We start from the raw sequence: 19,706 nt of genomic DNA, 5'->3' as shown, positions 1-19,706 counted from the left end.
GTTGTTAGTATCATCTTAGGTGTTTGTAACAATAGTAGATACAGTATTTTCCGACCTGTGCTTTTTTAAGTTGATTGTTTCCCTTTTAACCTAAAATGCTTATACATAGAATTTTCCTTACAGCATCTTTGAAAGTCTCTGATCTCCAATGCTTTGAAGTGGACTCTGTAGCCCTAGAGTCATAAATAAACTAATTGTCAAGATGGCAGCTGCTTCTTTCTCCTTTCTCACATTTAAGCTATTTAGTGGTTGTTCTTGCCAGTTAGATGTAGCAATAAGAATGTGTTGCAGTGTATCTTCCTTTCAGCTAAGGATACACATACTGTCTGCTTTCTATCAATGCTTGTAACTTTCTGTTCACTTCCTTCCAGGTTGGATTTCAAAAGATCCTGACTCTAACCTATGTGGATAAGTTGATAGATGACGTCCATAAGGAGTTCCGGGATAAATACCGCAATGAATTCCAGCAGAAAGGCACTCTGGGGATCCTCAATGGCACCTTTGATTTTAAAGAGGATTTTTTACACCTCCTCCGGTAACAAGACCATTTCTGCTGTGGCTCAGTTTCCTTGAGTATCTCCTTTGTGCTATGTTTTGAATGCCCTATATTAGGGATTGGCAAGTTGTCTGTGTAGCCATATTATGTCTGTGCACTCATGCAGTGTATGCTGTTTGGGCTCTCATTTTGGCTGTGTCTCTTCCATTAGGAATGTTGGAGGGCGTGTTGTATAATGGTTAGCGCAGGGGACGGAGTAGCCTTTCACTGCCACTGACTTGCTGTGACCCTCACTAAGCATAACTTATGGATCCCATAGTGTCCAAAAGAGTTTGACTAAACAAAAAGTCTTTGTCAACTGAAGTCCTTTGTAAACCGTATCTGACTGGAGCAAGAGATGGGAGCTCACCTGTTCACAGGCTGTTATGCAGACATGGCTGCCACACCAAAGGACTTCTCATACAGGAGCTTTCCTAGGAGAAGTGACCTCGGGCTAGATACTCAACACCCAACATCCTTGATTGGACCAGCCAGCGTGACTGCTTTCAGTGCCCCTTTCTATCTGGACCAGCGGAACACTGAGGTCATCTCAGTCAGAATGGTTGGGTCGGGGTCGTGCTGCATTGTCAATTTGGAAATAACTGAGCTAGTTGTAGCCTGCCCCCAGCTGGTCGCACTTGGCCATCTTGCACCCAGCCAACTGGCCATAAAATATCAACTTCACATCAAGGGTCAGCCCATCAGAACAGAATAATTCTGTTGTTCAGAACAGAACAACAGAACAGATCTTCTGTTCTGAGGCAGGCTTACAATGTGAGTGGGAACAGAGTGAGGTGGTATAAAAGGCGTTCCTTTTGAGTCCATCTTCACGCCCGATACAGCCAACCTCCCCTTCCCCCAGCATCCCTGATATGAGTCACTTGCTTCACAATTGCCAGCTCTGACCAATTTCCAAGCTACTTGACTGTAGAAGCGTTTGGAGTGTTTTTCATCAGCGATTGAGATCCCTGATTGTGGGGTGGATAATGTCCTAGTTAATATGAAGCCCACAGTTAGTAGAAAGTCTGTTTCCCTCCCAGGTGAGACAAGCATCACAGCCTCTGCCAAAGGAAACAGCTGAAATCAGTGGTTTCAGGTTCTGGAATGATTGTTCCTGACACAAGTGCCAAGATTTGGTCACGATTTAAAAGGCAAAAATAGTAACTCTTTAATCCTAAATGTCAGATAGGAAAGGCCCAAAAAATGATCCTGCCCATCCCCTACATCCCAATTTGGACTTGGAACCTACAGCATATTTTCTAGTGTTTTGCTCACTCCTTAAAGTCCCAAGCAATGGGACTTCCGCAGCCTAATCCCTGGCCCGTATCCAGTGGACCTATTGATTTGTGGGGGGTTTCAACTCTGGGATAGGAATGGCTTGTTCCAATCTTCATGTGCTTCCACCAGCTGATGAAGAGCATCCTAACAAACCCCTCCTAAAGGCCAGTTTTGCTAAATAGTTAATAATAAAACCAAGCATGAACTTGGGCTGTAACCTCATGTTGAGTGGGCCTGGTCAGTACTCGGAAACCTCCAGTTGTTGGGTGATTCAAAAGGGGACACTCCCTCTCATCACCATAAACAATGCCATAGCATGATGCTAGTGGTATTTTTGAGAGCAGATGCAACAGTGAGGTTCTGCCCTCTTGTCACTAAAGATCCTATGGCTCTTCTCTGATTAATGGGAGTGTTGATTTAAATTCCCGATAAATCTCCAGTGTGGGTGTAATTATATTCTTGATTTAATTGTATACAGGATTCTTCACTTCCTGTTCTGGCAAGTAGTAGTGTGCTGTTAAATGGTGGCTCCATCCCAGAGTGGGCCATGTTTCACTGAAGCAATTCTTGTGTACTGGTTTGTTTGTAATATGCTAGTCTATGAGGCTGAAAGCTCTGTAGCAATATAGTGTAGTAGTCTTTAAGGGGTCTGATTTAGTCCTATAGTTCTAACGATGATGGAGAATCCATCTCATGCTTTTCTGTAGTTGTACACTCACCTGCAAGGTTAATGACTCACCTGCAAGGTTAATGGCAATAGCTTGTGTCACTAAATTGACCTTCTTGAGCACAAAGGTACCATTTTGAGACACTTGTCTCACCAAAAACTGCTCTGAAAGATTAAATTGCACAATTTTACCTGTTAATTTAGGACCCGGGTCTGTTTCAGCATTTTCACTTTGAAGGATTGCTCCATACAAGCTTAAACTTTAAAGATGGATGCGTGTATTTATTATTTTATTTGTACTATGGTAGTGTCTAGAAGCTCTAATCATGGACCAGGACCCCATTGTGCTAGGTACTGAATGAACAAACATCAGTTTTTTAGAGATGCAGATTTAGTCCATGAGAGTCTCAGGTTCCAGATTTTCTCTGTTAATAGGAAATAAGTTGTTGTATGCAGTGTTGTAGTCATGTCAGTCCCAGGATATCGTGGTGCATTTCTCCAGAAATTCTTCTTCAAGGTGGCCCATGAAGAAGTTGGCATATTGGAGAGCCATCCTGCTACCCATGGCTGTTCCTGCGGTTTGGACAAAGTGTTTGTTGTTGAATGTAAAATTGTTATGGGTGAGGATGAAATGCGTGAGTTTGGGGTGAATATCTGAGGGCTGTCTGCTGTCCTGTAGATATCTGAAGCAGGCAGCTATACCGTTATTGTGAGGGATGTCGGTGTCAATGGCATTGACATCCATGATGGTGAGAATGGTGTTCTGAGGAAGGTGGTTAATGTTGTAGAGTTCGTGGAGGAAGTTGCTTGTGTCCTGGAAAAAGCAGGCCCTTTGTGTTGTAAGTGGTTTGAGGATGGTTTCTATGAGTCCTGATATTCCATGAGAGCCATGGCCACACATGATGGGTCTGCCTGAGTTCCCCTGTTTGTGTATCTTGGGAAGCATGGTGGAGGTTCTTGGGGGATGAGTGTGTGGAATTTCTCTTGGAGGAGTTTGGGGAAGGATTTGATGATACCCTTAAATTCCTTAAATTGTGATGTGGGGTCGTCTTTGAGTTCTTTTATAGTACATGATGTTGGAGAGTTGTCAGTTGGCCTCGTTTATCATAGTCAGCAAGTTGAGGACAGCTGTGAGCCCCATGCGACTGTCAGTGCCCACAATGCCCCACTTCAGTTAGTGCAAGCGCTCTTGGTGAGAATGTGCAACACCAGCAGAATGACAGTAGTGTGGACGCCCACAGCCGATTGAATTACTACGGTGGCTGTAGGTCAACCTAAATTAAGTCAACCTAATTTAGTAGTATAAACAAGCCCTGAATACATTTCCCAGATCTGAAGAAAAGCTCTGCGTAAGCTCGAAAGCTTCTGTCTCTCCAACAGAATTAAAGACAAGCACAGATAAGACTGTTTTTTCAGGAAGAGAAGATGTTCAATAGTATCTTTCATCCCTTGTCTTTTTGTACAGTCACACAAAAACTGCATAACAAAAAACAGAGCTTTATACAGTTAGTCAAAAAATAAATGAGCAGAGGAACTGAGACACAGCAAAGGGAGAAAAGATGTCTTCAGCAGAGATTTGAAGAGCTGGAGTCTAACGCCAGGGAGTTGAGGTTTGCAGTATGGTGGGTGTTGCAGCTAGACTCTTGCCCCAGTGATTGAGGGTGTGATGTTAAGTTCTGGACCTGGACTGTATTTTGGAGAGTGAATAACACTCTTTCTCTTTCTTCAGAGAAGCAGAGGAGAGCAGTAAAATCCGAGCTCCTACTGCCATGAAGACGTTTGAACAGTCCGTGAAGTCTCAGAAGACTGTCAAGTCTATGATAGAAACCCGAGGGGAGAAACCAAAGGAGAAAGTCAAGAACAAGAAAAACAAAGGTTCCAAAAAGGAGGGTAAGTGGATGCAACTGACAGATCTGTGCAGTGGGATGAGCAAATAGCCCAGAGGGCTCCAAAACCAGACTGTGTCCTAGCCCTCGGTGACAGTAAACCAGTGCATGCTTGTCTGCAGGCACATCTGCCCTGTAGCATCTGTTACTGGGACAGGTTGAGTCAGATCCACTATTCTAGTTGCTTTTGCCCTTCTGTGGCTGCCAGCATCCCTTGCCCTGCATGTAGTAATTGATTGCTTCAGTCCTGGATTGCTCTCATTAGTGAGAAAGTGTGACCCTGACAAAAGCTCTTCAGCGGGGAGGGATAACACAGTGGTTTGAGCATTGGCCTGCTAAACCCAGGGTTGTGAGTTCAATCCTTGAGGGGGCTACTTAGGGATCTGAGGCAAAAATGGGGGATTGGTCCTGCTTTGAGCAGGGGGTTGGACTAGATGACGTCCTGAGGTCCCTTCCAACCCTGATATTCTATGATTCAGTGAAACAGACCACCTGCTGGCAGGTCAAGGTGCATGGCATGCAGATTTGCTGCTCATTTGCTCTGCCTTGTTTCATACAAGCTTAGGTCAAAATTTTCAAACTTGGTTGCCTAAAGGTAGGGACCTAAATCCAATCAGCCTGACTGACTCCAGTGCTCAGCACTTGTGGAAAAACTGGTTCCGTTGATTAGATTCTTAAATATGGATTTAGGATCTGACTTCAGTGCCCGAGTTCAAAAAGTCTGGCCTGATTGACTGCTGTTATCACGGGATGTTTCTGCAAGAACTGATTGCTAAGCTTTGAATCCGGCTGCAGCTCATTCAGTCACTTTACATTCTAACACAGACAGGGTTACAGCAAAAAGGCTGGAGTTTGAACCATGGCCTGGACTTGAGCCCATTGAGGACTAGTGCATTTGCTTTGGTTGTGGGCGGGGGAAAAGGTGGTCCTGAAATAAGAAAGTTAAAGCATTTTGAAAGCTGTAGCATGGGCTGTAGATGCTTTAAGCCTCCACCTGGTACAAGCTCTTTTGAGAGAAACCTGGGAAATTAGCAGAGGGGAAAACTAGCATTAGGGTTATGGGATTAAGTGCTGAGGTCAGGGAAATCCCAAAATTCAGGTCACTCAGGCAGTGACTCAGCCAGTGACATGCTTGCCATTCTTTCCCCCTGTTTAAATGGAAAACTTACTGTATACCGTAAATCGCAATCACAGGAGATGGCTTCCTTGGGAGCCGGCTCATAACAGTGCAACTTCTGGAAAAGGTTATCGCAAACCTCACTGCCTTCAGACTGAAATATAAAAATCACTTCCGTCTCGTTCCAAACCCTTCAGCTAGGGGCTAGAGACAAACACAGATGCCTTACACAAAGGGGTTTATGTCCTGATGAGCAGGCTGTAGAAACCTGGATAAATGGTTAGTATTCCTGAGCTAATGATACTAGGAGAACTTGTCTGGGATTCCCTGACTCCTGAGTGCTTGATCACCTTTTAGCACGGAGTAAATGCTGTTTCCCTTCAGTCAAGTACGTACGTACGTGTGTGTGTACATTGTGGTGAGAGCTCTGCCTTGTCCAGCTTCAGGAACCGAAGCGGCTACTGTCCCCAGTAAAGCAGCCCCAGATGCAAAGCAGAACCCTCCTGCGGCACCTGGGGACAGGGAGGAACTGACCAAGGATGAGATCCTGCAAAAGAACCGTGAGGAATTCTTCAAAAAGCGCCTGAAAGGAGGAGAGAAGTCCAAGTGAGTGAGAGGATAACAGACCTATGTCCCTCTTTCCAATCTGAGAGAGGTGGTGGTGGTAGGGTGGCAGATCTGTGTTGGGGGAGGGTTTCACCCATTAACAGTGGACAAGGAGCTATTTATCATACTGCTTTTCAACCACCAACTTTTTCCAGTTGTTCTTAATGTGTTGGGTGGATAATGGGCAAGAGAGCTTCAGGCTTTCTTCCTTAAGGTGGAACAAACAGATCTGCTTTTAAAGCACTCCTCCCTAGCATTACAATGTAGGAATATCCCATTGTTCCAATGACAGTGATGACCTTGTGCCCTTTCTAATCCTGAGGCTTGGCACATGGTGTGGCTTCTAAGTGCGTGTGCTCTTTGAAATGTCATTGCCATATTTCCTGGGTGAAGGCGAGGCAGCAGTAGGTTACCTTAGGGCTCTAATGCGGTAGGCTTAAACAAGACACTGGCTTTTGAAAAAGTATCTCCTTGAGCTTGCTTGAAAGTGTGGAGATGGCACTTTTTGGGCCCTCTGAGTGATCTAGTGCTGTTCACATGTGTCTGCCCTGTGCATGACCAGGAACTTAGACAAAGGGTGAAATCCTGACCATATTGAAGTCAATGGGAGGTTTGCCATTGACTTCAGTGGGGCCAGGATTTCACTCCAGGTGATTTTCAAAAAAGCTCACGTTATCAGACTGCAGCAGCTGTTGGAATGCCAGACACTCAGTCTGTCAGTGGTTGCTAACTGCCATCATTCAAACACCTCCTGTGGCTTTTGGCTTCCTTAGGATGCCCGTGTTATTCACTGGAGGGCGGGGAGAGAGAATTTGGTCAGTTTGTGAATCCACAAAGTATATCTGGGACAGCTGTACAACCCTGTTCCCCAGTGGTACATGTGACTCCAAAGAGAAGGGTAATATTGGACCAACAGTTAGAAACCTCCTTAGTGATGGGACTCTCATGGTAAGAGCAAAGGGTCGCATGTTGAATTGTACTGGGGACACCTACAGATCAAAGCAATTCGTTGCACTAAGTTTGAAAAAGGTACGGGGTCAGAGTTGAGGCTGGTTGGGTGACCTTTGGAGTATGCTTCCATACTTCATCTTTTTCAGTTTAACCATAACTTGCTATCTTTCTAATCTTTGGGTGGTTAACATAAGTCTTCCCTGAATTTTGCCCATGCTTTCTTGACTACCTCCAGATTAAAGGTATGCTGGCAATTTACCCCACAAACTGATGGGGGTCAGAAAAGAATTCTCAAAGCGGGGAGGAATGTTATGGAATTTCTCTCATTTGCTGAAGCATCAACATATTGGCCACTATGGAATACCTGGTGAACCCAGTGATCCAATCCCACATGGTATACCCTATAAACTCATCCCAATCATATGGGAGATACGTCCTGTTTAAAATCTCTTCTTGTAGTCCACTCATGGTGGGACCGTCACTGCTGTCATCACAGAGTTTGCTTTAATAGCTTCTCCTTTGCCTTCCCAGCAAGTCCCCAAAGCCTGAGACTCAGAAGGAGAAGGGGAAGAAGCCCCGTGTGTGGGAGCTGGGGAACTCTAATGCCAAAGTACTCGATTATAGTAACTCCACTACCAACGGAAACACAGACACTTGTCCCACAGAGGAGTATGATCCTGACGTGGTAAGGTCCTAAACATTCCCCTTCCTACAGGATGATTAGCCTCTGTGCTAGGCCCTAGGGCATTGCCACTGCAACTTACCTTCCCCTGAATGGTACTCTCAGATGAGATCCTGAGAGTGGCCCAAGCTCCTTGGCTGGATTAGAGCACGTAGAACTGAACGGAAACTGTGGGGTGTGGCTGCTTCAGATGAGGTCTTAGTTTGGCAAACTAGTGGGAAGGCACTGCCCAAGTTATTGCTCAGTCTCCACCAGGTTGTGGAAAGCTGGACCCATCTGGCTCCTTGTGGTGCTCTTACAGTTTTGGACCTCAGAGCCGGAGGAATCCTCTCTTGGAGGAACTGAAATCAGCTCCCCAACTGCTAGAGAAGCTGTGTGGAGGAAGGTGATGGAACCTACGTTTATGGGGATACCCATGCAATATGGAAGGTTGTCTTGTAGATGGAGCATAGGGCTGGGAATCGGGACCCCAGGATTCTATTCCCGTCTGACATTGCTTTGCTGTGTGATCTCGGGGGAAGTTATTTCAGCCTTCTGTGTAAAAGGAAATCACCACTTAGCTCACAAGGGAATTGTGATTAGACAATACTAATAAAACTCCCTGAGGTCCCTGCAGGTGCTACAGATGGTCACATTATTCTGACTGGCCCCTCACAAGAGTTCTCTGCAGGAATGAGCCAGTGAAATAAATCAGTTAAGGCTTAAATGCCAGTTACTGATTCTCTGTATGGCTTCTCCTCTTTCTGCCATCCTTTTCAGGCCCTAGGAGATCGAGATCGGGAGCCTGGCCGCCTTTATGATCTTGAATATGAGAGTGATGAAGAGGAACCTGAAGAGGAGAAGGTTATTCAGAACCCTTCACAGCCCAGGTGAGTCCTCCTGCCGGCTCCCTATCCCAGCTATCTCCTTGCTTTATCTCCCACAGCTTTTCCTCCAACATGTCCAGTCTGCTAAGCTTGTATAGCGTAGCTTACATGGATCTTGGGCACTGCTAGCTGATGCCTTGGCTTCAGGAAGGAAGTGTTGTCTAACACACTACATGGGTTTGGTCTGCTTTGTCCCAAATGCTGGTGCACATGGTGAATAAGCAATCTGCTCGTGAATGGCCCTTCCATTTCTGCAGGCTGAGTCAATCGACTAAATGGTCCTGTAATTAGCACTTCCAAGCCGGATCTGTGTTCCCCCGATGACTCCTGATATACCGTTGGTACCTCTCTGGGCATGGTAACTGAGCAAACCCATGCTAGTTCCCAGACAGCTTTGGAACTTGTTTTGTACCAGATGGGGTTTGCAAACCTAGCTCTGCCAGTGCTGCTTGCAGATCAGCTAATACAGACCAGCTCCCAGTTTGAACCTGGTAATCTGGTTCTCCTATTAAAATTCCAGTAACTAGGGAGCAGTTCAGGACCAGAAGGCGAAAGTGACCAGCTGCATATTAGCTTGAGAATTCATGGCTGTCCAGTTTTCCCTCCCTTTAGCTGCTATTCTCTTCAAGAGCATCACCATCCCTTTACGCTTGAGAGCTGTAACATGTAACCACTCTGCTTGTTCACAGGGCTAAGAAGGGTGGTTTGGGAGGCATGTTTGGGATGCTGAAAGGCCTGGTTGGTTCCAAAAGCTTAACCAGAGAGGACATGGACTCTGTGCTGGAGAAGATGAAGGATCATCTGATTGGTAAGTCTGGAATGTCTCTTACAAACTAGTACCCTGTGGCCTTGCTTTTGGAGTCAGGCTCTGTAGATCAACTGGTCTGCATGTGGAAGGAGCCATTTCTCCAGTCCTGTTGCTAAAATTCTATTTTCCTTTTTTTGTATCAACAGTTGCATTAAGGATTTAAAGGGACTCTTCCAGGAAGTGGGGTTATAGCTCAGCCAATGATGCTGTAGGTTACCCTGAATTTTATCCCGTTAGCCAGTGATCATGGAACTGTTGCGATTTCCAGCCTGTCTCTTGAACTCTTCTTCCAGTATTGTAGTCTCTCCTTCACGGAGTTTGGAGTTCAGTTATGTCTTTCCACGCTCTCAACTCTGCTGCAGGAGTGTTGCGTATGCTATTTCCACAGCAGGTGTTGTGCTGCCTTGAATAAATGTACAGAGCAGGGCTAGTGGAGGGAGGCTAACAGAACAAAGGATGTTTGGGACCTGTCCCACATACAGCACCCACTAGCAACATTCCCCTTTGATTAGCCTTTTCCTGGATGCATGGGCCTGATTTTAAACTTGCTGAACTGGGGACTCACTTAACCAGTGTCCTACAGTGAGGCAGATCCTTGGGTTTTTGAATGATATTGAAACAAACCTGCAACATAGCTCTGACTACAATGTTGGTGGAAAATTGCTCAGAGGGACTTTTGCAAGTGGATCAAGCACATTGAGTGGCCAACTTTTCTGTGATATCAAGGTCATAGATGAAATCCACGACTATCTGTCACTTATCTTTCCGGCAGCATGACACGCTGGATAATCCCAGTTGAGTTATGTCTGACACGATACCCCGTTGTCGGACTAGTTGATAGTGTGGTGCTTAGGATGGTAGGCCTGTAGGTTTTTGTGTCTCTGCACATTGTATTTAACAGAGATCCTACTCTTCATATATTCTATTTGGTTTGCTCACATTTTGTAAAATGCCTCTTTGGTTGTATTGGTGACAAGGTGGGGTATGGTCAGGTTCTAGTGACCATCCTACATTTTTAAGAGGGCAATAATTCGCCCACTTCAAATCGAATCAGGCTGAACTGAATATAAAGCACTTTTGGAACAGACTCAGAAGGGAACTAGTGTCCCAAGCAGTGATGTGGATGGGTTTGGAAGTCCTTGTCTCATCCAGAGGACTCTGATGGGCAGGGGAGGAAGATAAAATGGTTGGAATCTTTGGTGTTGACTGATGTGGAGAGAAACTGTTGGCCCCAAAACAGGATCTGTATTGCCCTGGGGGTCTGACAGTGAAATCCTTGCCTTGATCTCCCTTCCCCTGGGGTGGAGGGTTGCTTCAGGGTCGAAAGATCATTTGAAGAAGCATCTGGGTTGTGACTGGGGATAAGAGGGCACATTTCATGTCCTTCTCAAGGCCTTGGAGGCTATCTGTACTCAGTGTCCATATTGCTGTCTGCTCTAGAGCAGGGTATCATTAGCAATGCCACGCTCTGCTCTCCCGCAGGGGCAGATTACCCTCCTCCTCCCTTGGAGCTGGCTGGGATAGAGACCTTCTCGGGGGGGACTGGGAGAACCCTGAGTCCTGTAGCCCAAGAGTCTTGCAACATTAACATCCACTCCCTTGGCTTTTCTTTTCCAAAGCAAAGAACGTTGCGGCTGACATAGCTGTCCAACTGTGTGAATCGGTGGCTAAGAAACTGGAAGGGAAAGTGATGGGCACCTTCACCAGTAAGTGTTTCCGTCCTTCCATTCAAGGAGGTGCTCTGAGTTCTCTAACCTGTTAGCCCAAGTCTCTGTAATGCGGTCTCATTCTTTCCCCACCCGCTGTCCTGATGCTTGAAACAAAACATGCTAGTCCCAGCAGATCACTGCTGCTTCTCTGCTGTGTTTTGGCCCTTCTAATATTCCGAGGGACATGGGACCCATGGCTTGTTCCAGCCTGCCCTTGAGGCCTGTTTGTGCTTGCGTAGCCTAGTCTCTAGTTGCCAAGTGGCGTGTAACTCTCAGTACATGTGCAGAAGGGGATAACCTCCGCCGGTGTTTCTCCTGCTGGGTAAGCACCTCTCCATAGTTTAGGAATGTCTAATCCACTGCAGTTCTGGATTCCTGTAGTTTGGCCTTTAAAGGACGTGTGGGGGAGAAGATTAAATCTGTGATGCCAACCTCTGCAGCAGTTTAACCCCTTACACCCAAGAGCTGGGATTTGCTAGTGGGAAGCTCTTCTGCAGTAGATGAAACAGGCAGAGGGCCAAAGGATCAGCAGAGGTCTGAGAATCTATAGCATGGTGGTTGCTCAATTTCACACCCTTTCGTAGCAGTCTGGGGCAGGAGTGAATTAATTCATCCATCCCTGCTCCAGGCTAGAGAGGAAGACTCCTGTGGAGTTGTTCTGGAGAGACACTATCAGGGGAGGTCAGCAAGTGAACCCAATGGCACAATTGGCAGATTAACAAGGGAACAGCCAGTCAGCTCCAAAGGGAACCCAAGTTCCTTGGTGTGGCAGTTGTGAGCCAATCTAGGTCACATTTGGCGGTTATGCTCCTAATATGCTGTGGGGAAGGGGTGGGCAGTGCTCCAGCTGCCTCATCTGGGATCAAATGCTGACAAAGGTTCCTCTTCTAATTCCGTTCCCAGCGGTGACCTCAACAGTGAAGCAGGCCCTGCAGGAGTCCTTGGTGCAGATCCTGCAGCCCCAGCGCCGCGTGGACATGCTGCGTGACGTCATGGAGGCTCAGCGCCACCGCCGGCCATATGTTGTCACTTTCTGTGGTGTCAATGGGGTTGGAAAGTCGACCAACCTGGCCAAGGTAGGGCGCAAACTACATGTGTTCTCAAGGATCAGCCTGGTCCCTTCAGGAGGATCCACCCTCCTTTCCTATTGGCAGGTTTCAGAGTAACAGCCGTGTTAGTCTGCATTCGCAAAAAGAAAAGGAGGACTTGTGGCACCTTAGAGACGAACCAATTTATTTGAGCATGAGCTTTCGTGAGCTACAGCTCACTTCATCGGATGCATGCCGTGGAAACTCCTTTCCTATGTATATTCTGGGGACATCTCCTCAAATCCCCTTGGGCTAAATGTTGTGGCAACATCTCCATGGTGTACGAATGTCTGTCTGCAGCTATCGCATATAGCACCCAGATCCCTAGAACCGAAATGTTAGCAAAAACCATTGCTCCGTTCAGTTCACTTCCTTTGTGGTCCGACAGCTCTTTGCATTTTGTTGTGCTGATGGGCAGCTCAACTTCCTAAATCATGCACTAGTATATTGCCACTAGCCTGCACTACCTAGTGGGGATGGAGAGCTGGTGTGTGCTCTGACCCCATTCATGTGCACACCTCCTTCCCTCCTGAAAAGCCCCATGTCAACATCAGCAGGGGAGAAGAGATCCCACTAACAAACCACTGTGCTAGTTAAAGGGACATCTACTGGCCTAGTCCATTTCAAAGCCCTTCATGTTTATCTTTAAACCCATAGCTTGGCTAATTAAACTCAGGATCTGGAGAAGCCACAGCTTAGGAATCTTCCCTGTGTCCTTCCTTACCTCCCTCAGGCTCAGTCTGGCTTAGATGATCACAGCTCTTCCTACAATGTGTGCAACTGACTGGAAGGCTTGACATGGTAATATGAATAGTGCTGTTAAATGCCCAAATCAAGCTATGCTCTGGGATCAGCAGGAAGGCAGCCCTGAACTGCAGCAGAGATGTTGTCATCCCTAAGAGCTGTCACTAGGGGCCAAGACTGGCCTGTGTTTACAGCCCTGAGCAGGCAACGGACACACACTGAAGTGCTCTGGCATCCTTAGCAGGCTGTGTAGACATGCAGGGTATTGGTTACTACAAGCAGGGCTTAGTGATGCCTGCAAGCATGTGCAGGGTCTACTGGGGTTCGAATAGGAGCCAGTGCTGGTTTGATCACTGCCTTGGTGTGGTGTGTTCACAGGGACATTTCTGTGGGGATGGAGGGACTGGGGGCTATAACTCAGCCAAGGGATTCGGCTGGGGCCTGAGATGGAAGCACCTGTATGATCGTTGGCATTACAGAAGAGCATGGAGCAGGTTCCCTCTTCTTTTCTGGGAGAGTGGGGGGGGGGAGAAGGGGTATTGCCAACATACACACCACTCTCCTCTGGAGTTTCGGGCCCTTGGCTTTACGTGCCTTCCCTACTTGATTTGTAAGTGACTGTCTTGGGCTGGGGCACTTGGAGAATCTCCTTTGTTGAACTTTGGGGTGGGGGAATGACACAACAACTGCCTGGGGGCAGGGTATTGGGCTTGGAGGGGCTGAGCAGAGCTGGACTCAGGCTGGGGATGGTGACAAGATATCTTCCCCCCACCTCCTTTCCCCCTCCCAGATCTCTTTCTGGCTGATTGAAAACGGGTTCAGCGTCCTCATTGCTGCTTGCGATACCTTCCGAGCTGGAGCCGTGGAGCAGCTGCGCACGCACACCCGCCGCCTGAATGCTCTGCACCCCCCGGAGAGCCACGGCGGCCGCACCATGGTGCAGCTCTACGAGAAGGGGTATGGGAAGGATGCTGCTGGCATTGCCATGGAGGCCATTTTGTATGGTGAGCCTATCGCCCTTTTTTCCTAGCCCTGCCTTAGCCGACTTTTCCCGGGCGTCCAGAATGGCAGTCGGCAGTCTGCTTTCCAAGACAGGAGCTGGCTGTTCGAGGGGAGGGCGAGTGGTCACGGGGTGTGAGAGGGGAATACCAGTTAACACTCCTGGGATGAAGTATGGCCTAAGGGTTTGAGCTGGGCTGGGGAACTGGACTGCTGGGCTGTATTCCTGGCTTTGCCGTTGACCCTGCAGGTTTGCCCTTCCTTACTGCTTCCTTGCCCCCACACTTGTAATAGACCCCACCTCCCCTTCAGGTCCCTGGCCAAATGGACGGGTCAGGAACAGCCCCTGGTGCAGAGCTGGGTGGAGCACAGACTGGAGATCAGGGAAGGCTTCCAGCAGTGGGGAGGGGTTCCTCCTTTGTCCAGGAAATCAGTGACCTTGTGCATTAGCTGCCAGGCCACTGCTTTTGAACCTGAGCAGCATAGGAGGGTTGGGATGGGGTGGAGTAAGCCAGTTTCATAAGGGTCAGTGTGTGCCTCTGTTTCCCCAGCTGGGGATCCGTTTACCTAGTGAAGGTTGAGTAGAATCTGCCTCCTGGGAAAGGTTTGAACCTACCTGCTAGATGGTAGGGCCCAAGCTGTAGCATCAATCTGACCTTCCCTAGAGTGCAAGGCTCTTCATCTGGGGCCTTGCTTGGGCCCAAGGTTCTAGGCCCCTGATTTTTATGTTGACTGTTTCTGTCCCAGGGAGGGGATTTATTATGGATTGTGGGTGTCTTGTATTGAGAAAATATTGTGAGGGGGGAAAGAGACTTGAGTAAATCCTTGATTCTCTGCAGAAGGGCAGTAGCTGGAGGAGCAATGCATATGGGAATAGAACTCTCTCAACTTGCTTCATCTAACCCCCTTCACTTCTCTTTTCCCAGCTCGTAACCAGGGGTTTGATGTGGTGTTGGTGGACACTGCTGGCCGCATGCAAGACAACGCCCCCTTGATGACAGCTCTGGCTAAACTCATTGCAGTCAACACCCCTGACCTGGTCCTGTTTGTCGGGGAAGCCCTGGTGGGAAATGAAGCTGTGGATCAGCTGGTTAGTTTGATTCTTTAACCTCAAACAAAATTCTACCAGAGGGAGAAAGCCCCTGTTGGCCTGAGCCTCTGTGTACACTTTGGGAGGTGCTCACATACCAATGATGGACACCTGCTTAGAAGAACCTACATGGACTTATTTCCTGGCTGTATTTTTCCCCTAGGTCAAGTTTAACAAGGCCCTTGCTGATCACTCCATGGCCCAGACACCACGTCTCATTGATGGAATTGTGCTCACCAAATTTGATACCATCGATGACAAGGTACGATGGCCATTCACTTCATACCCGGAGATTGCTCATTTTTTCTCTCCCCCTTGAAGGCTTCTGTTTAATGTCTTTTTAAATGACCCCGTGTGGATCCTCTCCTTGCTGAGACCAAACAGCGGGGGAGATATTGAGTAACCGTGTCCGACCTCAACAGGGCATATTCTTTTGATGCATCAGTCAGATACCTGCACCCCTGAGAGTCCTCTCACATGGCCTTTTCTTTAGATATACTTTCAAGTAGTTTAACAACTTCATGTTCCACTTTGGGGTGGGTGGTGACTGCTGGATAATATCACTATATTGCACCGGGGCAAGTGGAATCTTTATTGTAGATCTGAATATTTGGAATATATATCTGAATATATCCTCATTTGGATGAGGCTTTCTTCCGGCAGCTCATGGAAGCTACTAGATCGCATGCCCTGATTCTCATGGGTGACTTTAATTTTCCTGATATCTGCTGGGAGAGCAATACAGCGGTGCATAGACAATCCAGGAAGTTTTTGGAAAGCGTAGGGGACAATTTCCTGGCGCAAGTGCTAGAGGAGCCAACTAGGGGGGGTGCTTTTCTTGACCTGCTGCTCACAAACCGGGTAGAATTAGTGGGGGAAGCAAAAGTGGATGGGAATCTGGGAGGCAGTGACCATGAGTTGGTTGAGTTCAGGATCCTGACGCAGGGAACAAAGGTAAGCAGCAGGATACGGACCCTGGACTTCAGGAAAGCAGACTTCGACTCCCTCAGGGAACGGATGGCCAGGATCCCCTGGGGGACTAACTTGAAGGGGAAAGGAGTCCAGGAGAGCTGGCTGTATTTCAAGGAATCCCTGTTGAGGTTACAGGGACAAACCATCCCGATGAGTCGAAAGAATAGTAAATATGGCAGGCGACCAACTTGGCTTAATGGTGAAATCCTAGCGGATCTTAAACATAAAAAAGAAGCTTACAAGAAGTGGAAGGTTAGACATATGACCAGGGAAGAGTATAAAAATATTGCTCGGGCATGTAGGAATGTTATCAGGAGGGCCAAATCGCACCTGGAGCTGCAGCTAGCCAGAGATGTCAAGAGTAACAAGAAGGGTTTCTTCAGGTATGTTGGCAACAAGAAGAAAGCCAAGGAATGTGTGGGCCCCTTACTGAATGAGGGAGGCAACCTAGTGACAGAGGATGTGGAAAAAGCTAATGTACTCAATGCTTTTTTTGCCTCTGTTTTCACTAACAAGGTCAGCTCCCAGACTGCTGCGCTGGGCATCACAAAATGCGGAAGAGATGGCCAGCCCTCTGTGGAGATAGAGGCGGTTAGGGACTATTTAGAAAAGCTGGATGTGCACAAGTCCATGGGGCCGGACGAGTTGCATCCGAGAGTGCTGAAGGAATTGGCGGCTGTGATTGCAGAGCCACTGGCCATTATCTTTGAAAACTCGTGGCGAACCGGGGAAGTCCCGGATGACTGGAAAAAGGCTAATGTAGTGCCAATCTTTAAAAAAGGGAAGAAGGAAGATCCTGGGAACTACAGGCCAGTCAGCCTCACCTCAGTCCCTGGAAAAATCATGGAGCAGGTCCTCAAAGAATCAATCCTGAAGCACTTGCATGAGAGGAAAGTGATCAGGAACAGCCAGCATGGATTCACCAAGGGAAGGTCATGCCTGACTAATCTAATCGCCTTTTATGATGAGATTACTGGTTCTGTGGATGAAGGGAAAGCAGTGGATGTATTGTTTCTTGACTTTAGCAAAGCTTTTGACACGGTCTCCCATAGTATTCTTGTCAGCAAGTTAAGGAAGTATGGGCTGGATGAATGCACTATAAGGTGGGTAGAAAGCTGGCTAAATTGTCGGGCTCAACGGGTAGTGATCAATGGCTCCATGTCTAGTTGGCAGCCGGTATCAAGTGGAGTGCCCCAGGGGTCGGTCCTGGGGCCGGTTTTATTCAATATCTTCATAAATGATCTGGAGGATGGTGTGGATTGCACTCTCAGCAAATTTGCGGATGATACTAAACTGGGAGGAGTGGTAGATACGCTGGAGGGGAGGGATAGGATACAGAAGGACCTAGACAAATTGGAGGATTGGGCCAAAAGGAATCTGATGAGGTTCAATAAGGATAAGTGCAGGGTCCTGCACTTAGGACGGAAGAACCCAATGCACAGCTACAGACTAGGGACCGAATGGCTAGGCAGCAGTTCTGCAGAAAAGGACCTAGGGGTGACAGTGGACGAGAAGCTGGATATGAGTCAGCAGTGTGCCCTTGTTGCCAAGAAGGCCAATGGCATTTTGGGATGTATAAGTAGGGGCATAGCGAGCAGATCGAGGGACGTGATCGTTCCCCTCTATTCGACATTGGTGAGGCCTCATCTGGAGTACTGTGTCCAGTTTTGGGCCCCACACTTCAAGAAGGATGTGGATAAATTGGAGAGAGTCCAGCGAAGGGCAACAAAAATGATTAGGGGACTGGAACACATGAGTTATGAGGAGAGGCTGAGGGAGCTGGGATTGTTTAGCCTGCAGAAGAGAAGAATGAGGGGGGATTTGATAGCTGCTTTCAACTACCTGAAAGGGGGTTCCAAAGAGGATGGCTCTAGACTGTTCTCAATGGTAGCAGATGACAGAACGAGGAGTAATGGTCTCAAGTTGCAGTGGGGGAGGTTTAGATTGGATATTAGGAAAAACTTTTTCACTAAGAGGGTGGTGAAACACTGGAATGCGTTACCTAGGGAGGTGGTAGAATCTCCTTCCTTAGAGGTTTTTAAGGTCAGGCTTGACAAAGCCCTGGCTGGGATGATTTAACTGGGAATTGGTCCTGCTTTGAGCAGGGGGTTGGACTAGATGACCTTCTGGGGTCCCTTCCAACCCTGATATTCTATGATTCTATGAAGTCTCAACTGAAGCTATTCCAATTGCTCCCCAGCACAGATGGCTTTAGAAGTGCTGTAACAAGCAAGACACAAAACGCCTGCCAGGGAATCCTATTACAGATCAGTACTAAAAACCAAAACAAACTCCAAAACTTCTATGGCAAATTAAAGCTGCTCTAAATCTGTGCAAGGGAAAACTGCCTTAGCTCAGCACAATTCATAGCAATAAAACCTCTTGCATTCTCAAATGTCCTATTGATGGCAGCAGTTCAACTGTACAGCCTGTGGAGGAGGATGGCAGCATATTCCTGAAAAGGTGCTGGTCTCAGAGGGTGCCCATGGCGTGTTTGTTTCTCTTTTTTTTCCTGGACTGGTTGGGTATAAAAACCTTCACTGGCTCAAAAGATTTACACCAGTTCCAGCTAGTTTTACCTTGCAGCAGGGGGTTTGCAAAGGCAAAGTGGCATTGTTCTGCCAGGATGTGCAGAGGATAGTTGCTGGAGAGATGTTTTAGCCCTCTGAACTTTGAGGTTGCTGACCTTAGCAAACCATGTCTGGTCTTTTCTGCTCTTGATTCTGACCATTGAGTATTAGTGCCCGGGCTGGACTTCACAAACATGGCCCAGCTGCTGCTTGCAGCTGGGAACTAAGAGCCTTGCTTCAGTTTTCACTGCTACAGTTCCATTGAAAAGATGGTGGGCAAGGCAGGGGCTGGTTCATTTTATGCTGAGCCATCCACATCTCTATATTAGTTGAAAAGAAATTAAGATCAGGAATGACCTGGTTATTACTTTTGCTAGCACTTCTGACTTCACACTAGAGCTTTTAATTTCCTACTGTTAGTCCAATGGCTGGGTCAATATGAAAACTTATAGGTTAAAGCCAAAGAGGCCATTGTGACTGTCTATGACCTGCATAACAGAGGCCAGAGGACTTCCCTGAAGTAATTCCTGTTTGAACTGGAGCAGATCTTTTAGAAAAACATCTCATCTTGATTAAAAGATTTCCAGTTATGGAGTATCCACCACAAAACCGTGGTGAGTTTTCCAATGACTAATCCCCTCACTGTTAAAAATTTACTCCCTATTTCCAGTCTGAATCTGTCAGCTTTCCCTTCTGGCCTTTGGATTGTTTTAGACCTTTCCCTGCTAGATTAAAGACCCCATGATCAATGGTTTGTTCCCCATGTAGGTACTTGATCGCAGTCTCTGTAACCATCTCTTTGTTAAGCTAGAGAGATTGGGCAGCTTGAGACATTCAGTATAAGGCAGGGGTTCTAGTCCTTTAATTGCTCTTCTTGTGGCTCTACTCTGAACCTTCTTCAATTTATCAACATCCTCCTTGAACTGTGGACACCAACACTGAGCACAGTAACTTGACTCTTGCCCTGGTGCATACTGGGCAGTCCGGGGGTGAAGCCTGCACAACTGCTACCAATTCTGAGGCTGGCAAAGCAGTTCTCAAGGCTGCTGAAAATGAAGAATAAAGCTGCTTCCCTGACTTACACCAGGATGTGCTTGAACCCTTCCTGGTAATGTTTGAGTTCAGTGTTTTGCCCTGC

The 19,706-nt window shown here is 47.3% G+C and overlaps 1 protein-coding gene across 1 annotated transcript in view; it reads left to right on the top strand.

The window, feature by feature from the left end:
• The window catches only part of SRPRA (SRP receptor subunit alpha), a 28,836-nt gene that overhangs the window by 6,356 nt on the left and 2,774 nt on the right, over window positions 1-19,706 (top strand). The window contains exons 3-13 of the mRNA XM_084611700.1: window positions 372-535; window positions 4,210-4,370; window positions 5,924-6,089; window positions 7,572-7,725; window positions 8,482-8,591; window positions 9,278-9,396; window positions 11,016-11,102; window positions 12,009-12,181; window positions 13,728-13,941; window positions 14,863-15,026; window positions 15,190-15,288. Of these exons, the coding sequence (XP_084467826.1) occupies window positions 372-535; window positions 4,210-4,370; window positions 5,924-6,089; window positions 7,572-7,725; window positions 8,482-8,591; window positions 9,278-9,396; window positions 11,016-11,102; window positions 12,009-12,181; window positions 13,728-13,941; window positions 14,863-15,026; window positions 15,190-15,288 (1,611 nt within the window). The remainder of the gene's footprint in view (window positions 1-371; window positions 536-4,209; window positions 4,371-5,923; window positions 6,090-7,571; window positions 7,726-8,481; window positions 8,592-9,277; window positions 9,397-11,015; window positions 11,103-12,008; window positions 12,182-13,727; window positions 13,942-14,862; window positions 15,027-15,189; window positions 15,289-19,706) is intronic.

Source organism: Lepidochelys olivacea (genome assembly GCF_965140295.1).
Source record: "Lepidochelys olivacea isolate rLepOli2 genome assembly, chromosome: 22".
In the NCBI taxonomy this organism is placed as follows: domain Eukaryota; kingdom Metazoa; phylum Chordata; order Testudines; family Cheloniidae; genus Lepidochelys; species Lepidochelys olivacea.
The sequence above is the reverse complement of the archived record's forward strand: the minus strand, read 5'-3'. Positions and strand labels throughout refer to the sequence as shown.